Source organism: Schistocerca americana, chromosome X, assembly GCF_021461395.2.
Source record: "Schistocerca americana isolate TAMUIC-IGC-003095 chromosome X, iqSchAmer2.1, whole genome shotgun sequence".
Taxonomy (NCBI): Eukaryota; Metazoa; Arthropoda; class Insecta; order Orthoptera; family Acrididae; genus Schistocerca; species Schistocerca americana.
The window spans coordinates 966,031,150-966,049,647 of record NC_060130.1 but is presented as its reverse complement, the minus strand read 5'-3'; the positions used below and the strand labels follow the sequence as shown (position 1 = coordinate 966,049,647).

The window sequence follows — 18,498 nt, the reverse complement described above, 5'->3', positions numbered from 1 at the left end:
ACATGTGTCTGGCTATGTACAATTCTATTTTAAAACAAGTAACTGAATCCTAAAATTAATTTGAAAATCCAATATACTGCAGAAAGGGAATTTGCCCAACAACAACAAAGCCATCCCCCTCTTTTGACTTATGTCATACTTGACTATTACACATATATAATAAGAAAGTATATCTCTATCAAGAAACAATAAATACATGCCAGGAGAGAAACTGAATCAAACAGGTTTTATTCAGTTTTTTGTCTGTACTGTAAAAGTAAGAAATGTGTACATGTTTCCTTTCTGCAGTAAGTGGTTCATATACGGTCAACATCGTGTGAGTATGTGGGTGATCTAAAGTAATATGAAATACAGAAGTACCAACTTCAACAGCAAAGATTGCTAATTATAATTTTATTAATATTTTTAAAAATAAAATTACAATTATTGATCGGGGAGTGTTGGAGTTTTTACTTCTGTATTTCATATTTCTCAATAGTGTTCTACAAAAAGAACATTGTCTTCGTTCTATGCATTCCCATTTCAGTTCACAAAGCATCTATGTAATATTTGTGTGTAGATTTAATCTACCAGTAACAAGTCTGGCGGGCTTCCTCTGAGTTACTTCATTGTCTGCCTTTAATCTGACCTGCTGGAAATCCCAATCACTCAACCAGTACTCAAGTATGGGTCACATGAATGTTCTATATGCAGTCTCCTTTAAAGATGAGCCACACTTCCCTAAACTTCTACGAATGAACCAAAGTCAACCATTCACTTCCCTACTACCACCCTCAAGTGCTCGTTCCATTTCATGTCACTTTGCAATGTTACATATTGATATTTAGTAAATGTGAATTTGTCAAGCAGCACACTACCAATGCTGCATTCAAACATCATCAGATTCTTTTTCCTACTCATCTGTGTTAACTTAAACTTATCTAGATTTAGAGCAAGTTTCCATTTCCTGCCAACTAGAAATTTTGTCCAGGTCACCTCGTATCCTCCTGCAGTCACTCAATGACAACACAATCCTGTACACCACAGTGTCATCAGCAAACAGTGTGGTGTCATCATCAAACAGCCTCAGATTGATGCTGACACTGTCCACCAGATCATTGAAGTATGTGGAGGATAAGAGTGGCTCTATCACACTTCCCTGGTTACTCCTGACAATATACTTTTCAATGATGAACACTGACTATAAAGGACAGTGTACTGGGTTCTGTTACTTAAGAAGCTATTCTCATGTTTGGGAACCCCATGTGTATGCTTGAACCTTCATTATCCATCTGCAGTGGGGCACCATGTCAAATGCCTTCTGGAAATCATGAGCATGAGCATGAGCATACATTGATGAGCAAAGCATCATGACCACCTGCTTAATAGTTTGTTTGTCCATCTTTGGGATGAAATACAACACTGATTCTGTGTATCAGCAATCCAACAGTTTGTTGGTAGGTTTGTGGAGGTATGTATCATTAGGTGTCTATGTACAGGTCATGAAATTTGTGTAAATAATGGACTGCTGATTTGGGTGTACTGCAAAGGTGCCAGATAGTGACACAGATGGGTTCCATAGGATTTACATCAAGCAGATTTGGTCACCGGGACACCATCTTGAGTTCAGTATAATTCTCCTCAAACCACTGTAGCATGGTTCTCACTCTGAGACATGGACAATCAGACTGCTGAAAGATGACATCACTGTCGGGGAAGACGTCAAGCATGAAGGGATGCAAGTGGCCCGCAGCTATCAGCATGTCTTCAATTACTACCACAGGTCCAATGCAAGTGCAGGAGAATGTCTCCCATAGCGTAATACTGCTCCCATCAGCTTTCACTCGTGGCATACGGCACATTTTAAGCCACCATTCACCTCAGTGACGGCTTTTTTGCAAATGACCATCAACGTAGTGTACCAAAAAAGGTATTCACCCATAGAGCCGACACATCTCCATCGAGCTATGGGCAAATCCCAATGGTCCTATGCCCACTGCAGTCTTAATTGGTGATGGCTTTGGATCAACATGTGAACACATGGGGATGGTCTGCTGCGGAGCTCCATGTTCAACAATGTACGATGAATGGTGTGCTCCGAAACACCTGTGCATGCACCAGCAGTGTGCTCTTTCAGCTGAGATGCCACAGATCACCATCTGTACTACTTTACAGAGCAGACAAGCCTCTGAACCCCATGTTCTGTAAGGAGTCGTGGACACTCAACGATTTAGAGCCTAGTGATAGTTTTGCTGTCCTTCTACCTCTTTCCGTAGATGCTCACGACAGTAGCATGTGAACAGTTGACCAACTTTTGCCATTTTTCAGATAATCGTTCACAGGCTCTGCATAATAATAATCTGCCCTTTGTCAAAGTTGCTTATGTCAATGGATTTCTCCTTTTTCAGGCCATATCTTCACTAGTGTGATCCCCCATCCATGTCAGCTCTGCTTACATACCTTTGTTACCATGTTGTGTCCACAACATCACCAGGTGGCATCCAATGTTGCAGTGGGCAGGGGTCATAATGTACTGGCTGATCAATGTAGATTCCACCTGTTGCTCTTCATTGATGAGTTGCAGCATATCATGTGAGGAAATCTGACCTATGTCTCATGTTTTGTGCTTCACCACAATTGGACTATTAACAAAGCTGTTGTTCATATGGTATCAGAGGAATTGCAAACAATTGGATTGCTACATTCCTAACCAATCAGATGCAGAGAGTCAGCATGAAATACACTAATAGACAAAGCAACTCAATAACCAAAATACACTCCTGGAAATGGAAAAAAGAACACATTGACACCGGTGTGTCAGACCCACCATACTTGCTCTGGACACTGCGAGAGGGCTGTACAAGCAATGATCACACGCACGGCACAGCAGACACACCAGGAACCGCGGTGTTGGCCGTCGAATGGCGCTAGCTGCGCAGCATTTGTGCACCGCCGCCGTCAGTGTCAGCCAGTTTCCCATGGCATACGGAGCTCCATCACAGTCTTTAACACTGGTAGCATGCCGCGACAGCGTGGACGTGAACCGTATGTGCAGTTGACAGACTTTGAGCGAGGGCGTATAGTGGGCATGCGGGAGGCCGGGTGGACGTACCGCCGAATTGCTCAACACGTGGGGCGTGAGGTCTCCACTGTACATCGATGTTGTCGCCAGTGGTCGGCGGAAGGTGCACGTGCCCATCGACCTGGGACCGGACCGCAGCGACGCACGGATGCACGCCAAGACCGTAGGATCCTACGCAGTGCCGTAGGGGACCGCACCGCCACTTCCCAGCAAATTAGGGACACTGTTGTTCCTGGGGTATCGGCGAGGACCATTCGCAACCGTCTCCATGAAGCTGGGCTACGGTCCCGCACACCGTTAGGCCGTCTTCCGCTCACGCCCCAACATCGTGCAGCCCGCCTCCAGTGGTGTCGCGACAGGCGTGAATGGAGGGACGAATGGAGACGTGTCGTCTTCAGCGATGAGAGTCGCTTCTGCCTTGGTGCCAATGATGGTCGTATGCGTGTTTGGCGCAGTGCAGGTGAGCGCCACAATCAGGACTGCATACGACCGAGGCACACAGGGCCAACACCCGGCATCATGGTGTGGGGAGCGATCTCCTACACTGCCCGTACACCACTGGTGATCGTCGAGGGGACACTGAATAGTGCACGGTACATCCAAACCGTCATCGAACCCATCGTTCTACCATTCCTAGACCGGCAAGGGAACTTGCTGTTCCAACAGGACAATGCACGTCCGCATGTATCCCATGCCACCCAACGTGCTCTAGAAGGTGTAAGTCAACTACCCTGGCCAGCAAGATCTCCGGATCTGTCCCCCATTGAGCATGTTTGGGACTGGATGAAGCGTCGTCTCACGCGGTCTGCACGTCCAGCACGAACGCTGGTCCAAATGAGGCGCCAGGTGGAAATGGCATGGCAAGCCGTTCCACAGGACTACATCCAGCATCTCTACGATCGTCTCCATGGGAAAATAGCAGCCTGCATTGCTGCGAAAGGTGGATATACACTGTACTAGTGCCGACATTGTGCATGCTCTGTTGCCTGTGTCTATGTGCCTGTGGTTCTGTCAGTGTGATCATGTGATGTATCTGACCCCAGGAATGTGTCAATAAAGTTTCCCCTTCCTGGGACAATGAATTCACGGTGTTCTTATTTCAATTTCCAGGAGTGTACTATCAAGTAATAAAACTGTAAAACAAGGTGTTCCACAGGGACCCCTACTTTTCTTCCTGTATATTAATGACTTGAGCCTGACTGTTGATGCACACAAAATAATAATATTTGCTGATGAAACAACTGTACTCCTCAAAGGGGAGAATACAGAGGCTGTGCAAAAAGCTGTGAACTTTGCCACTAAACAACTCAGCAACTGGGCTAAAATCAACAGATTAACTATCAACACCAAAAAGACAGCTTCCATGAACTTTCACACAACACAAAATGCAAATTCCTCTCAGCCATTTGTCACTGTAAATAACCAGCCAATAGATACTGATACTGTTTGCAAATTCCTGGGTCTGTGGGTTCAAGATAACCTGAAATGGAATACACATACAGGAAAGGTAAGTGCCAGGATTTGTATTGGCTGTTATGCATTGAGTGTACTGAAATCATGTGCTAGCCTGAAAACATTAACCAGCACGTACTACGCTTACATACAAGCCCACCTAAAACGTGGTGTAATATTATGGGGAAATTCTGCAACTGCTCTGAGCACATTCAGAATCCAGAAGAGAGCAATGAGGATTATTACTGGGAGCAAACCCAGAGACTCCTGCAAACCCATCTTCAGAAAGTTGGAAATCTTTACACTGCCTTGCCTCTACATTCTTGAGACTCAAAAATTTTTCAGAAACCACATAGTGCCAACTGACACCAGAGTTGTAAAAAATAATGAAATACATGAACACAACACCAGGAAAACACAAATCTGCATGATATACGTACAAACACTCAACTGTGTAAAAAGGGGGCTTTCCACATGGACCTCCAACTGTTCAACAATCTTCCCACTAGTATTAAGTCCATCGAAGACAACATAAAATTTAGCAAAGCTGTGAAGTCATATTTCTTGTGTCACTGTTTTTACCCTGTAAATGAATATTTAGAACAGTAATCTTGCTATTTGTGTTAAATTGAAAACATTGAGCAATATAATACATTTGGATACTATAGGCCTATGTTAATATATGTTAACAATGTCAACTGATATTTTCTGACATTTGCAACACACTGTGTACCATCAGATCACATGGAATAAATAAATAAATAAATAAATACCTGTGGGAATGCACAATTAAACTCAAGTTCAATGAAAGCTTTTGGTGGCCAGTCTTCTGACATTCAAGATCAACTACTTAATTCAGTACGTGTAATCACACTTTATGACAAAACAGGCAATCTCAGGAAAATAACAATATTCAACATTAGTTTAAATGTGTCATGCATGTTTAAAAAGAACCTCATTCTAAAATTTGTTAAATAACTAATTTGCTAGTATGTTCAGAAGATACAAATCCCAGTACACTTTGTGGCAGTACTGACTTGCATTTCATAGTCACATGAAGAAGCACCAATCTTGATCACCTCAAAGCCGAAAGTTTAAATGAGTGTCAGATAGTGTTTGCATAACAATGTACACAACACCATATTTTAGATAACCTCACCACACACATTTTATGCTTTTCAAAGTTCAGTCATTAATTTTGGTGATCTGTTTTATATTACAAAAAAATATTCACACAACTATCCAAAAACAGGGCCCACAATTACAATGGTGAAGTTAGTTGTTCTATTGTGGTACAAAATAAACAGTTTGCATTGATGCAAAACCATCAAAGGTCACAATTAACACTATCTTGCATGGGTTTATAGAAGAAGATCAATTACGTCAGTCACTAATGAGATTCACCATTCTCAAAGGTCACACAACCTGATGACAATTACATTACACAGTACTTGTTGATTCAACACATTTCAATGAAATTATTAAATCTTCATGTACAGAATGGACATGTAGTGGCATGAGCCAACACTGAAAGCACACATGATCATAGACATTACTCGTGTACTTCCAAACCATGGACTGGCAGTTTTGGTTGACATCTGACTACCTATAGACAGGTGTAAGAACAAACTTATTTTGAAAACTGCATTATGCTTTAAAATTTGCCAATATTGGATTTTACTGTTTATGATGAACTACAAGATGTAATGTGATTTTAATTTATAGAAAATGTTGTAGGTCAAAAATTTAGAAACATATACGATCACACAGTGTGAATCCCTCTGTTTATATGAATGAGAGCCATAATGAAAATTAGAATGAACTACATGAAATTATTAAATGTTGTTGTTGTTGTGGTCTTCAGTCCAGGGACTGGTTTGACGCAGCTCTCCAAGCTACTCTATACTGTGCAAGCTTCTGCATCTCTGAGTAACTTCAGCAACCTACATCCTTCTGAATCTGTTTAGTGTATTCATCTCTTGATCACCCTCTATGATTTTTACCCTTCATGCTTCCCTCCAATACTAAATTGATGATCTCTTGATGCCTCAGAACATGTCCTACCAACCGATCCCATCTTATAGTCAATTTGTGCCATAAATTCCTCTTCTCCCCAATTCTATGCAGTACTTCCTTATTAGTTATGTGATCTACCCATTTAATCTTCAGAATTCTGCTGTAGTACCACATTTTAAAAGCTTCTATTCTCTTCTTGTCTAAACTATTTATCGCCCATGTTTCAATTCCATAAATGACTACACTCCATACACATACTTTCAGAAAAGACGTCCTGACACTTAAATCTATAGTCAATGTTAACAAATTTCTCTTCTTCAGAAACGCTTTCCTTGCCATTGCCAGTCTACATTTTATATCCTCTCTACTTCGACCATCATCAGTTATTTTGCTCCCCAAATAGCAAAACTCATCTACTACTTTAAGTGTCTCATTTCCTAATATAATTCCCTCAGCATAACCTGATTTAGTTTGATTACATTCCATTATCCTCATTTTGCTTCTGTTGATGTTTATCTTATATTCTTCTATCTAGACACTGTCAATTCTGTTCAACCGCTCTTCCAGGTCCTTTGCTGTCTCTGACAGAATTACAATGTCATCAGCAAACCTCAAAGTTTTTATTTCTTCTCCATGGATTTTAATTTGTACTCCAAATTTTTCTTTTGTTTCCTTTACTGCTTGCTCACTATGTAGATTGAATAACATCAGAGATTGGCTACAACCCTGTCTCACTACCTTCCCAACCACTGCTTCCCTTTCATGCCCCTTGACTCTTATAACTGCCATCTGGTTTCTGTACAAATTGTAAATAGCTCTTCGCTCCCTGTCTTTGGCCTGCCACCTTCAGAACTTCGAAGAGAGTACTCCAGTCAACACTATCAAGAGCTTTCTCCAAGTCTACAAATGCAAGAAATCTAGGTTTGCCTTTCCGTAATCTACCTTCTAAGATAACTCATAGTGTCAGTATTGCCTCATGTGTTTCAACATTTCTATGGAATCCAATCTGATCTCCCCGAAGGTCAGCTTCTACCAGTTTTTCCATTCATCTGTAAAGAATTCTTGTTAGTGTTTTGCAGACATGACTTACTAAACTGATAGTTCAGTATTTTTCACACCTGCTTTCTTTGAGATTGGAATTATTATATTCTTCTTGAAGTGTGAGGGTATTTTGCCTGTCTCATACATCTTGCCAACTATGCATAATTTCCTGTTTAACTGACCTATCAGTGTATTTTTTATATTACTGATATCTTAGCAGTATATTTAACAGCAGATTTAATGGCACTTTAAAATATTGTGTACCTCTGTGTGAATATTTACTGAAATTTGGAAATAGTTATTTAGATTTTAAATATGCACTATACCATTTAGAATGTTTTAAAAAATTTTGATTATCTGTGAATTGAAATGATAACACATGGAAAGTTCTGGTTGAGAATTATGAATTATTTAAGAATGAAGGAGACAGCTCACCGAAGCCAGAAGCACTGCATCATCAAAAGGTACACAAACAAAAGGTACAGAGCTTTGCTAGCTTTTAAAATGAACTACCTTTTTCAAGCTTCAAGGAAAAACATGCACATGAACACACACACTCACTCACATGCACATGCCTGTCTCCATAAATTGTGCTCAGTTGACTCCCAGCCCTTGCCTGGCTCACAGTGAGTGTACAGGGATAAGCTGGGGGTGTGGGGTAGAGTGAGGTGAGAGATGGAGAGAGGTGGGAGGCAAAGAAGGGTTTGGGGGGAAGCTGGTGTGAGAGTGGGGAGCCATCTGTGGCACAGCTGGGGTGCAGATAGAGGGGGCAGGTGGCTGACAGATAGGGACACGGTTACAGTCTAGAGCATGAGATAGCAGCACGCAACTACCTGACACGAATTGGGTGGGGTTGCTGGTGCAGGGGATGGTGTACATACACACACACACACACACACACACACACACACACACACACACATAGATAAAAAAAGCTGGTGGTAGTGGGGGACATCCAGATGGAGGTTGTGAAGAAGCCATTGAGATCTCACATTTTGTGCTCTGCTGCATGTTGTGCCACTGGGTCCACCTTGCTTATTGTGACATTTGGCAGTAGGCATTCATTCTAGTTGACAGCTGATTGGTTGCCATACCAATGTAGAACACTGTACAGTGGTTGCAGCAGAGCTGTTATATAACATGGCTGCTTTCACAGGTGGCCTGGCCTCTGACAGGGTTAGGATAATCCTGTGACAGAACTGGAGTAGGTGGTCTGAGTGGGTGGTTTGGGCAGGTCTTGCATCTGTGTGTTACACAAGGGTAGGATCCCTGTGGCAGGTGACTGGGGGTGGAAGTGGCGTAGGGATGGTCCAGGATGTTGTGGAAGTTGGGTGGGTGGTGGAACTCCATTTTGGGAGGGGATGGAAGTTTCTTGGTAGTTTCAGGCATGATGATAGATAATCAAAGGCCTGACCAGGAGATGGTTCAGTTGTTCCAGTCCCAGTTGGTATTGGGTAACAAGAAGGGTGCTTCTTTGTGGTTGGTTCTTCAGATGGATATGAGAATCAGGTGTGTGGGTGGGATATGGTGTGGGAGAACTGTTTATGAATTAGGTCTGGAGGATATTGCCTATCTGCAAAGGCCTTTGCGAGGCTTTCAGCATACTGGGTGAGGGAGCTATCATCACTGCAGATTCTTCTACCATGGGTGGCCAGGCTATATCTGAGGGATTTTTTGGGTGTGGAAGGGGTGGCAGCTGTCAAGTTGCAGGTACTGTTGGTGATTGATGGGTTTGATGTGGACCGAGGTGTGGATGGAGCCTTCTGAGAGGGGGAGATTGACATCTAGGAAGGTGGCATGATGGGTGGTGGAGGACCAGGTGAAGTGGATGGGAGAGAAGGTATTGAGATTGTGGAGGAATGAGTATAAGGTGTCCTTGCCCTGGGTCCAGATTATAAAGATGCCATCAATAAACCTGAACCAGACCAGGGGTTTGGGGAAGTTAGGAATGTTTCCTCTAGGTGGCCCATGAAGAGGTTGGCACATGGGGTGCCATGTGGGTGCCCATGGCTGTGCCACAAATTTGCTTGTATGCATTCCCTTCAAGGGAAAATAGTTATGGATTAGGATGTAGTTGTTCAAGTGTACTAGGAATGAAATGGTGGGTTTGGAATCTGCAGGGCATTGGGAGAGAGAGTGTTTAATCACTGCAAGGCCATGGGCATGAAGGATTTGGTATATAAGGAGGTCACATCAACAGTGATGAGTAGGGACCTGGGAGGTAAGAGTGTGGGGATGGCGGACAGCCAGTGCTGGTATCTTCCATGTGGGAGGCTAGGGTGTGGACAATCAGTTGCAGATGTTGGTCAACAAGGGGTGAGATTCTTTCAGTGGGGGCACTGTAACCTGCCACAATGGGGCACCCAGGATTGTTAGATTTGTGAATTTTGGGGAGCGTGTAGGTGGGTGTGTGGTCTGTTATTGAGGTGAGTAGGGAGATGGTTTCTGAGGAGAGGTAGTGTGAAAGGCCTAAGGATTTCAGAACTGATTGGAGGTTATATTGGACTTCTGGGATGGGGTCACTCTGGCAGAGTTTGTAGGTGGATGTGTCGGACAACTGGCAGAGGCCCTCTGCCAGGTAGTTACTCTGGTTCATGACAACAGTGGTGAAATCTTTGTCTGCCGAGAGGATAATCAGGTCAGGATCCATTTATAAATTGTGTAGGGCAGTCCTTTCTTCTGCTGAAAGGTTGCTGTTCTTAGGGAGGAACCTGGGCAAGGATGGTGAGGTCAAGTTGTAAGTTACGAATTCCTGGAAGGTGACTAGGGGATTGTTAGTCAGGCATATTGGAGGGTCACAGTTGGATGTGTTATGAAGTGGGGCAGTCAGGGTTCAATGTTGGGATTGAATTGGCTTTCACTGGGTTGGTTTGTGGAAAAGAAGTGTTTCCACTGTAGGGAGCGGGAGAAGGAGAGTAGGTCTTTCACAAGTTCAACATGGTTAAAACTGGGAGTAAGGCTGACCGTGAAGCCTTTGGATAGGACTGAAACTTCTGTGAAGTGAGGATTTTGGTGGAGAGGTTAACAACAGTGTTCTCAGATTGTTTTGGCTCTGAATTTTGTGGAGTGTTAGTAGGAGTTTTGGAGGATGTGGGAGGTTGAAAAGGTCAGCCGGGCAGGGTCTAGGTGCTATGAGGTGTTGATGAGGAGGAATACTGTGGGCAGGTTTGGGGTTGAATAGTGGTGCCCCAAGGTGGGAGTAGGATGTCAGCAGGATGGATAACTTGTGGAGGGGTGTTTGGAATGTTCTTCTAGGTGTTAAAGTGTAAGGATCTCAATTTGGCTGATGAGGTGTATATAGTTGGGATTGCATAGTACCAGTATTTTGCTGAGGAAATAGAGGTGGCTCAGTTATGCCTGTGCCACAGAGACATGTTTTTGTAGAACCACATTTGTGAGGGAAAGGGGCTGGCGGAATCTGAAAAGGTGAAGGTTATTGTGGAAGGAGGGGTGGGATCCAGAAATAGAGATTTTTATGGTTAGGCCATTGGGGTGGGGGGTGGGGGGGGAGATTCCATGGCTTAGGCAGTATTTAAGGAACAGGATGTGGGACAGGGTTTTGGCTACAGAAAGAGAAATTTTTCGAACTGATGCAGATAAATAGAGCAGGTTCCCATTGTGGAGGAGGGGGGGGGGGAGGGGGTTAACTGGGGAAAGAAGTTGGCACTGGAAATGGCTAATAAAGGTGTCAGGTGATTGCAGGGGGAGTTGAATCACGTTGACGGGTGTAAGGAGTGAAAGGAATTGTGATGGGGGCAGAGGGTAGTATTGTGATTGAAGTATATCTTATTGTGCTTGATATATCGTCATGCACACACAGTAAATTTGATTGCCCATGATTTATCATCACACATAAGAGATAAAAAGAAAACAAGGACAGGCAAATTGGGAGCAATATATGAAGGAGGGAACAATTTTGTGTTGCTAGAAGTGTGTTATGCTGTTATTGGGAGTCACATGGCACATGGAGTTGCATGCATGGCTGTCATAACAGATGCGGCCGTAAAAAGAGGGTGTAACAAAAGTCGCATGTGACCACACGTGTCGTGGCCATTATGGAGTGTGTGGTGAGAGGGCAGAAACATAAGAGAAAGAAAGGGACAGACAATAGAGTGGGAGCTAGATAAAGGAGACAGTAACAAAGGATGGACAACATGAGGTTTGGATTGAGGAGATCCACTAGGCAGTATAATAATGTATGGAAAGTTCTGGTTGAGAATTACGAGCTATTTAGGAATAAAGGAGATGACTCACTGAAGGGCAGAAGTGCTGCTTCATCTATAGGTACACAAACAAAAGCTATAGAGCTTTGCTAGCTTTCAGAATGAGTGCTTCTATCTCATGCCCTAGTCTGTGAAATCACGTGCTCAGCCATCTGCCACATGCCCCCTCTACCTGCACTCCCAGCTAGCCCACAGATGGATTCCCACCCTCCTACAAACCATTAGACACTTCCCCCCAACCTCTTCCCTGCCCCCTACTTCTATCCATCCCTTACCCCACCCCACACTGCACCCCCACCTAACCCCACCCTGCACCGCCACCTCACCAGAGTACACTCACCATGGGCCAGGCAAGAGCTAGCAGTCTACTGAGCAAAATATAGGGAGACAGGCATGTGCATGAGAGTGAGTGTGTGTATGTGTTTGACTGCATGTTTTTCCTTCAAGCTCAAAAAAGGCAGTTCATTCCAAAATCTAGCAAAGCTCTGTACCTTTTGTTTGCATACTTATCAATGACGCAGTACTTCTACCTTTCAGTGAGTCGTCTCCTTCATTCATTAATAATCGGTGAATCAAATTAGATTTGTAAGAGTATACATTTCCACAATATTCATTAAACAAAATGTTTAGATTTCATCATTGAATAAAACTTATTTATCTCTTGCACCGTCCAATTTGCATTATACCTCAAGCTTTCAGTATTGTCCTGAATTGCCTTTCATGTATTGTGGTAGTTTAAATATTATATGGTGAGGAATGCTGTGTGAACATGCCAAAAAGGCCAGAGATAAGGTCAGTGCCACAAGTATATGGTTACTTGAAGCTCAACGCCATCACATCAGAACATAAACCATCAAATATATGCATCTGTGATTTCTCTGCCTGTGACTGCATTATACCATATGCTTGCCAATTGTTGGTTGACCCCTATGAAAGGAAAATCCCAGGGAATTACTGGCTCTCAGTTACTTGCTCATGATAAAAGTGGTACATGCAGACTTGAAAGCAAGACTTTTTTTTTTTACACAGTTCTACGTGAGAAGAAGTAAAAAACATTGAAGCCAAGGACGTCATCACCGAAGACTAGCCATAAGTCTATTTGGCTCATTCTTGTTACCACTAATATTTCTTTAATACTACTGAGGAAACACCTCAGCAGCCTGTTAGATTTAGGTATCAGTTCGGAGACACACCACTGGACTATCCAGTGTGTCATGGTTTTCTCCTTCTGTATAAGTGGAAGTCGAATGAAAACAAAAAAGTGAGTAACATGTTTATTACTTCAAAAGTAATCACAATAACTATTAATACTTTTATCCTATTGTGAGGTAAGATGGTCAATGCCTTCATGGAAAAATGTTTGCAGTTGCCTACGGAACCATGATTGTACCCAGGTGTGGACCGCTTCGTCTGAAGTTGACAGCCATGAATGTCCATCTTCAGGGCTCCAAAAATATGGAAGTTGCATGGTGAGGTTTGCATCTGTATGGAGGCTATGTAAGGGCTCCCCAATGAAACTTCTGCAGTGTAATCAAAACAACTTTGGCAGCTTAAGGGCTACCCACATGTTGTAAAGTTTCTTTCAGTTATGCTGCAGAAGTTTATCTGGGAAGTCCTTACACATCCTCCATACAGCTGTGATCTCTCGTCATGATATTTCCATATTTTTGGAGCCCTAAAGATAGGCTTTTATGGCCATCGCTTTACTTCAGATGAAGTGTTGCCCACCTAGACATGCTCATGGTTCTGTAGGCAATTGCAAACATTTTTACATGAAGGCATTGACCATCTTGCTTCACTATGGGATAAGTGCATTAACAGTTATGGTGATTACTTTTCAAATAATAAACAGTTTACTTACCTTTTTCCATCTGCCTCATTTTCATTTGACTGCCCCTCATAAGTGTAGTCACGCCAACTTCTGCATTTTTCTTCTTCTAATTAATAAGTAAACTGTGTTGTACTAGGTTGTTAAGAGCTTCGAAGTATGTCCAGGATCTGCTAAGTTCAACATTCTGCATTTGAAAGATGTCAGTGAATAAACCGTATGTAGCATATGAAGAGCATGACAGTTATTTCAAAACTATATATGTATGTAATGATTTTTTTACTGTTTTTGCAGATTCAAGCATATATTTATAACACTAATTTTAGTGTAACACTGTGTAACTGTATGGTGGCTTTCATTGAAGCTGGTAGCAGCTACACTTTCTTTTGTGTTGGAACATGTATAGTGTTCTCTGCAATATTGTTATTTGAATCGTGGAATCAAAATATGTGAGCTCCAATTTGTACTTACTATCTGTGCATGCCTAATATTTTACCCATAGAAATATTCTGTAATCCTGCAGTTCAATACACAAATAACTTCATTTTGCTGTGATTAACTTTAGAACAAAACTTGTACTAGTCATTTTCAAGTTTATGTATAATCTTTAACATGTGCCTGCATAAGATGCAAATTTGGAGCTAAGTTTCTTTATTTAATGCCATTTCCTGATGTTATTTTTACCAGTTGACTGTTGTATGTCAGTATGTTCTCTTTTAAGTAGCAGCAATATTTTTTGTGTCTTCTACATTAATTGCAGTTTTTTATCCCCAGTGTGACCAACTGGCAGAAGATTCCCCAAGTAAAACAGCAGAAGGAAAACATATGAGCGATGAAGATCGCCACAAAAAGAAAGCCACTGATTAAGTCATAGTGTCTATGAATATCTTATTGTGTTTTTTAAAATTCTAAATGTTGTGTCAATGTGCTTTTCTTTAATCTAAATTTGAAGATTACTGAAATTTTGTTGAGTCTGAGAGAAACTGTCAATTGTTAGAAAACCTGCTTAGCCGTTATACAACATTCCATATTAGTTTGCAGCCACTGTGTACCATAAATATAGTTGATTTTACTTGATGTATTGGGTGCTACATGTGTAAAATGAGTGTTATATGTGTTGACTGGCTGTTCTACAAGTGAAAATGCATTGTTGGTGAATGGAGGGTGCTGACACATTCATGTTTAATGTATTGTCCACAACGTTAGTAGTATCAAGAAGCGTTAGATATCTATGAAGTGGTTCATTGTGATCTGCTGTTGGCTCATTGCCCGAAAACTTTAGTAACAAGTGTAATGGGTGTTAAGTCAATGATACCAATTTCTGTTTAATAAATGATGTGGTCATCTTGAGCAGATATTACCATGTGGAAGAGGGAAGGACAATTTGATTGTAATACTTTGAGTTAGAGCTATTTTATCCTCAAGATTTTATAGTGGTGCGAGACAAGACAAGAGTGTTAGGCAAGACAAGTGTGTTCGATATCCATAAGTTGGCATTTTACATATTATTGTGGTACTTATGGAAAGAAGGGAGATACTAGTCTGTTACAACTTACATGGCTCACTTAAAAGGAAAACTGAAGATTTGCAACTGAAGCAGTGGCTTTGCTGATGGATTAAATACTTCATCTTTGATATGTACCTAAAACAAAGTGTTCTTTTCCTGTCATTTACTTTGAAACACATTTTGATATTGAACAGATTGTAAATTCCAATACTACTTTATTGTGACTAACATCAAAGTAACATAACTGCCTCAGTGTATTTAGTTACTATTTGTAATGACAACATTGAAAATGTTGCACTTGTTTCATTGGGAATATTTGGTACTGTTACTCTCACAAATATTTAATTTCATTGCTATCACAAACATTTGGTGTTGTTGCTCTTTTGCTTCCTCGTTTGCCCATTTACCATTGGTACACAAAAACAAGTACTGTAATAATTTTCACACCTGTCCAAAAACTTAAATTGTAATTTGCTTTTCCAAATATCAAGCTCAGATAATTTCATAGGGATTGTATTGCACTAAATCTCTGTGAGACAGTATATCTAATGCCATAATACAAAATTTATGGACTGCAACTTCCATTGACTTCTGCAGTGCTCACTTTCATGCAAGTGTCCTATGAATTATGTAAATAGCAGGATATGGGTAGTTGGGGATTTGAAGAAAACGGTGAAAGAGGGTGACAGCTGAATGTTTGCTTTCATTGTGACCATTCATTTTTATACTTGTAGTTGAAAATTGGCTTGTACCCTACAAGAGATTTATTTCAATTAATTTTCTAAGAGACTAGTTCTCAAAGACTTTGAAAGTTTAATTTAAAAACTTAAGACTCATTAAAACTGGAAGCAGCTGCATGTGTACACAGCATGCTTTGCCCAATAGAATTTTGTAATGTCAGACTCCCTACAACACTTGACACATAGTTTTTGAGGTTCACTTGCTCCCTGTGCACTGGTTGCTTTTTTGCAGACATGAGCAACTATTCTTGTGATTACAGACATATGCCATTATAATCACAATAATGTGTACAGTGTACGATTCCAAATCATATCTGTCTCACATCATTGTCTTGTTTTTTTTTTTTTCCTCATATTTGTATTTGTCATGAGACTGATCACACATGAACATATGTTCCAAGCCAAAATCAGGTAAAGTCTAAGTTTCTTCAGAAATTTTCTATACTTTCCAGCTGTATTCTGTTCAGAAATTAGGTGGAGATCTGCTCTGGTAGTGAGGGAGTAATTACACTCTGTCTCCAGTACATTAAAAGAATTTATTTTTATTCAGTACAGGAAGTTTGGATGAGCTTCTAATTTAATTTTGTGGTGATAGGAAAAAAAAAACTTCTAGTGTATAGATAGTTATTACTGTTTATCTGTGTCTGGAGAGAGTGGGTAACACAGATTGGGTTAAGTGATTGTATGACACTGTAATGGTGATGTGATAACACTTTCAACAGGCTCAAAGTTGAAACATATTGTGTCCTTGTGTACAGCATTTGTGGGTTTATTGGTTCTTCAATCCATTTCAAAACCTCCACTTCAAATTATCTTAGTGCATAGTATGTCTAAACTGAGTGAAACCCGAACAAGTTTTTAGTCTTGCAAGCTTGGCATCAAATTGCATTCTGTTGAGCTGTAGATACGTTTGTCACATAGCTGTTAATGTTGATCAGCAGTCTGCACATAATATTTCATTAGAATATGATGTTATGTGAGATACAAATTTCTGTGTCTAAATTCCAGTAAAATGAAGATGAAGTTTTGATTTTGTTACATTATCATTCACTCATTTATTCAGAACTAATAATTGTATGGCTGGGGAAGTTATAGGTTAATTCACAACTGGAAATGATATTATTTCAAATCACAATTCACAGTAACAGCTCTTATGTCAAACATTTCTAATGTACAAAGAAGTGTCACAAAATTAACATCTTTAGCTGAGATGTAACTGTTCCCACAGTACCTTCGCTGTTGTGCCAAAGACTCCATGTAGTATTTACTTCAAGCCTCTCTCCATGTCTTGTGGAACATTACATATGTTCATGTTTTATTGACTGTGAGAATAATAGCTGATTTTAATTTCTAAGTACTCAGGAGATGCCAAAAATGTGCTCATATTTAAATGAGATTGATGTTTTGTGTGACCTGTAGTATCAAAATAATGTGCTCATATTTAAATGTGATTGATGTTCTGTGTCACCTGCAGTATCAAAATGTATGAAATATGTTCATTATCTCATGTACTATATTCTTAAGTTTATTTTATGTATGTTTTAGTAGACCTAGAATTCATTTCATACAGAAATTTATTCAGGTCTGGGAAGTATCAAAAGAAGACTGTATTTTTCACTTATAAATTATGAAATTATGGAAATCAAGAATTGCATGAATATTGCATGTGTTATTTGTGTCATTAATTTTCTATGTAAATGTTTATAAATTTTGGATGTTGTATAATGATGTATTAAAGAATTTTCATAATGAAATACATGTATTTAATATCTGAATCAAACATTGCTTTCTTTAAAGAGTTCGTTCCAAATTAGACAGGTTCTGTGAACAATAATGACAGTGTCTGCTAAAATCATTGTGCAAGATTCAAAAATCATTTTTTCTGTGGTTCTCAGCGAGATGTACCCAATTTACATACATAACATTTATAAGTTGCTTTATTGATAACTGTTGAATGACCATTTTAATTTACAAGTGCTTGTTGTTTCCTTATGAGTTTTTCACTTACAAAAATGAAATTTAGCAGATAATGTTTAGTAAGTGAGAGAAATGGCAGAGAAGAGCAATGGAGTAATGGAAAAGTGTTGGAAAGAAAAAGAAAAAATGGATGGAGAGAAATAACAACTCAGTATGTAGTCATAGGAACAGATAAAATATTTTAGGAAGGTTGATGGGGCTTGGGATGGTTGCAATCAAACTGGAGAGAAGGTCCATTGAAACTGCGTAAGTAATGAAAAAGTACAAGATAGTTGAGGGTTAAGCAGATTCAGCCATAGTCTTCAAAGGAAATGACCTATGCTGAACAGCAACTGAATTAGAGGTAGCTAATATCAGGGTGCCACTGATGTTGGCAAGTGGTACACCATGTGATAAATAGATGGAAGCTGTGGATAGCTGGAGTGGGAAATGGTTTGTGTCAACACTGCCAATGATAGCACTCATGTGTGCATGAGATGTGCTTGCTTGTGTGAATATGTGTGTTTCTTTTGTTGAAGAAGGCTTTGGCCAAAAGCTATAATGTGTAACAGTCTTTCAATTGTGCCTGTCTGCATCTCAGCAGATCATCTTTGTGGTGAATAACAGTCTATCCTTTTCCTAATATTGTTGATATTCCAACCAGGAGTTTCAAC

The 18,498-nt window shown here is 40.5% G+C and overlaps 1 protein-coding gene across 1 annotated transcript in view; it reads left to right on the top strand.

The window, feature by feature from the left end:
• Positions 1-16,506, top strand: part of LOC124555342 — an 856,442-nt gene extending 839,936 nt beyond the window's left edge. The window contains exon 40 of the mRNA XM_047129223.1: positions 14,396-16,506. Coding sequence (XP_046985179.1) covers positions 14,396-14,488 — 93 coding nt within the window. The 3' untranslated portion in view covers positions 14,489-16,506. The remainder of the gene's footprint in view (positions 1-14,395) is intronic.
• Positions 16,507-18,498: the final 1,992 nt, after the last annotated feature.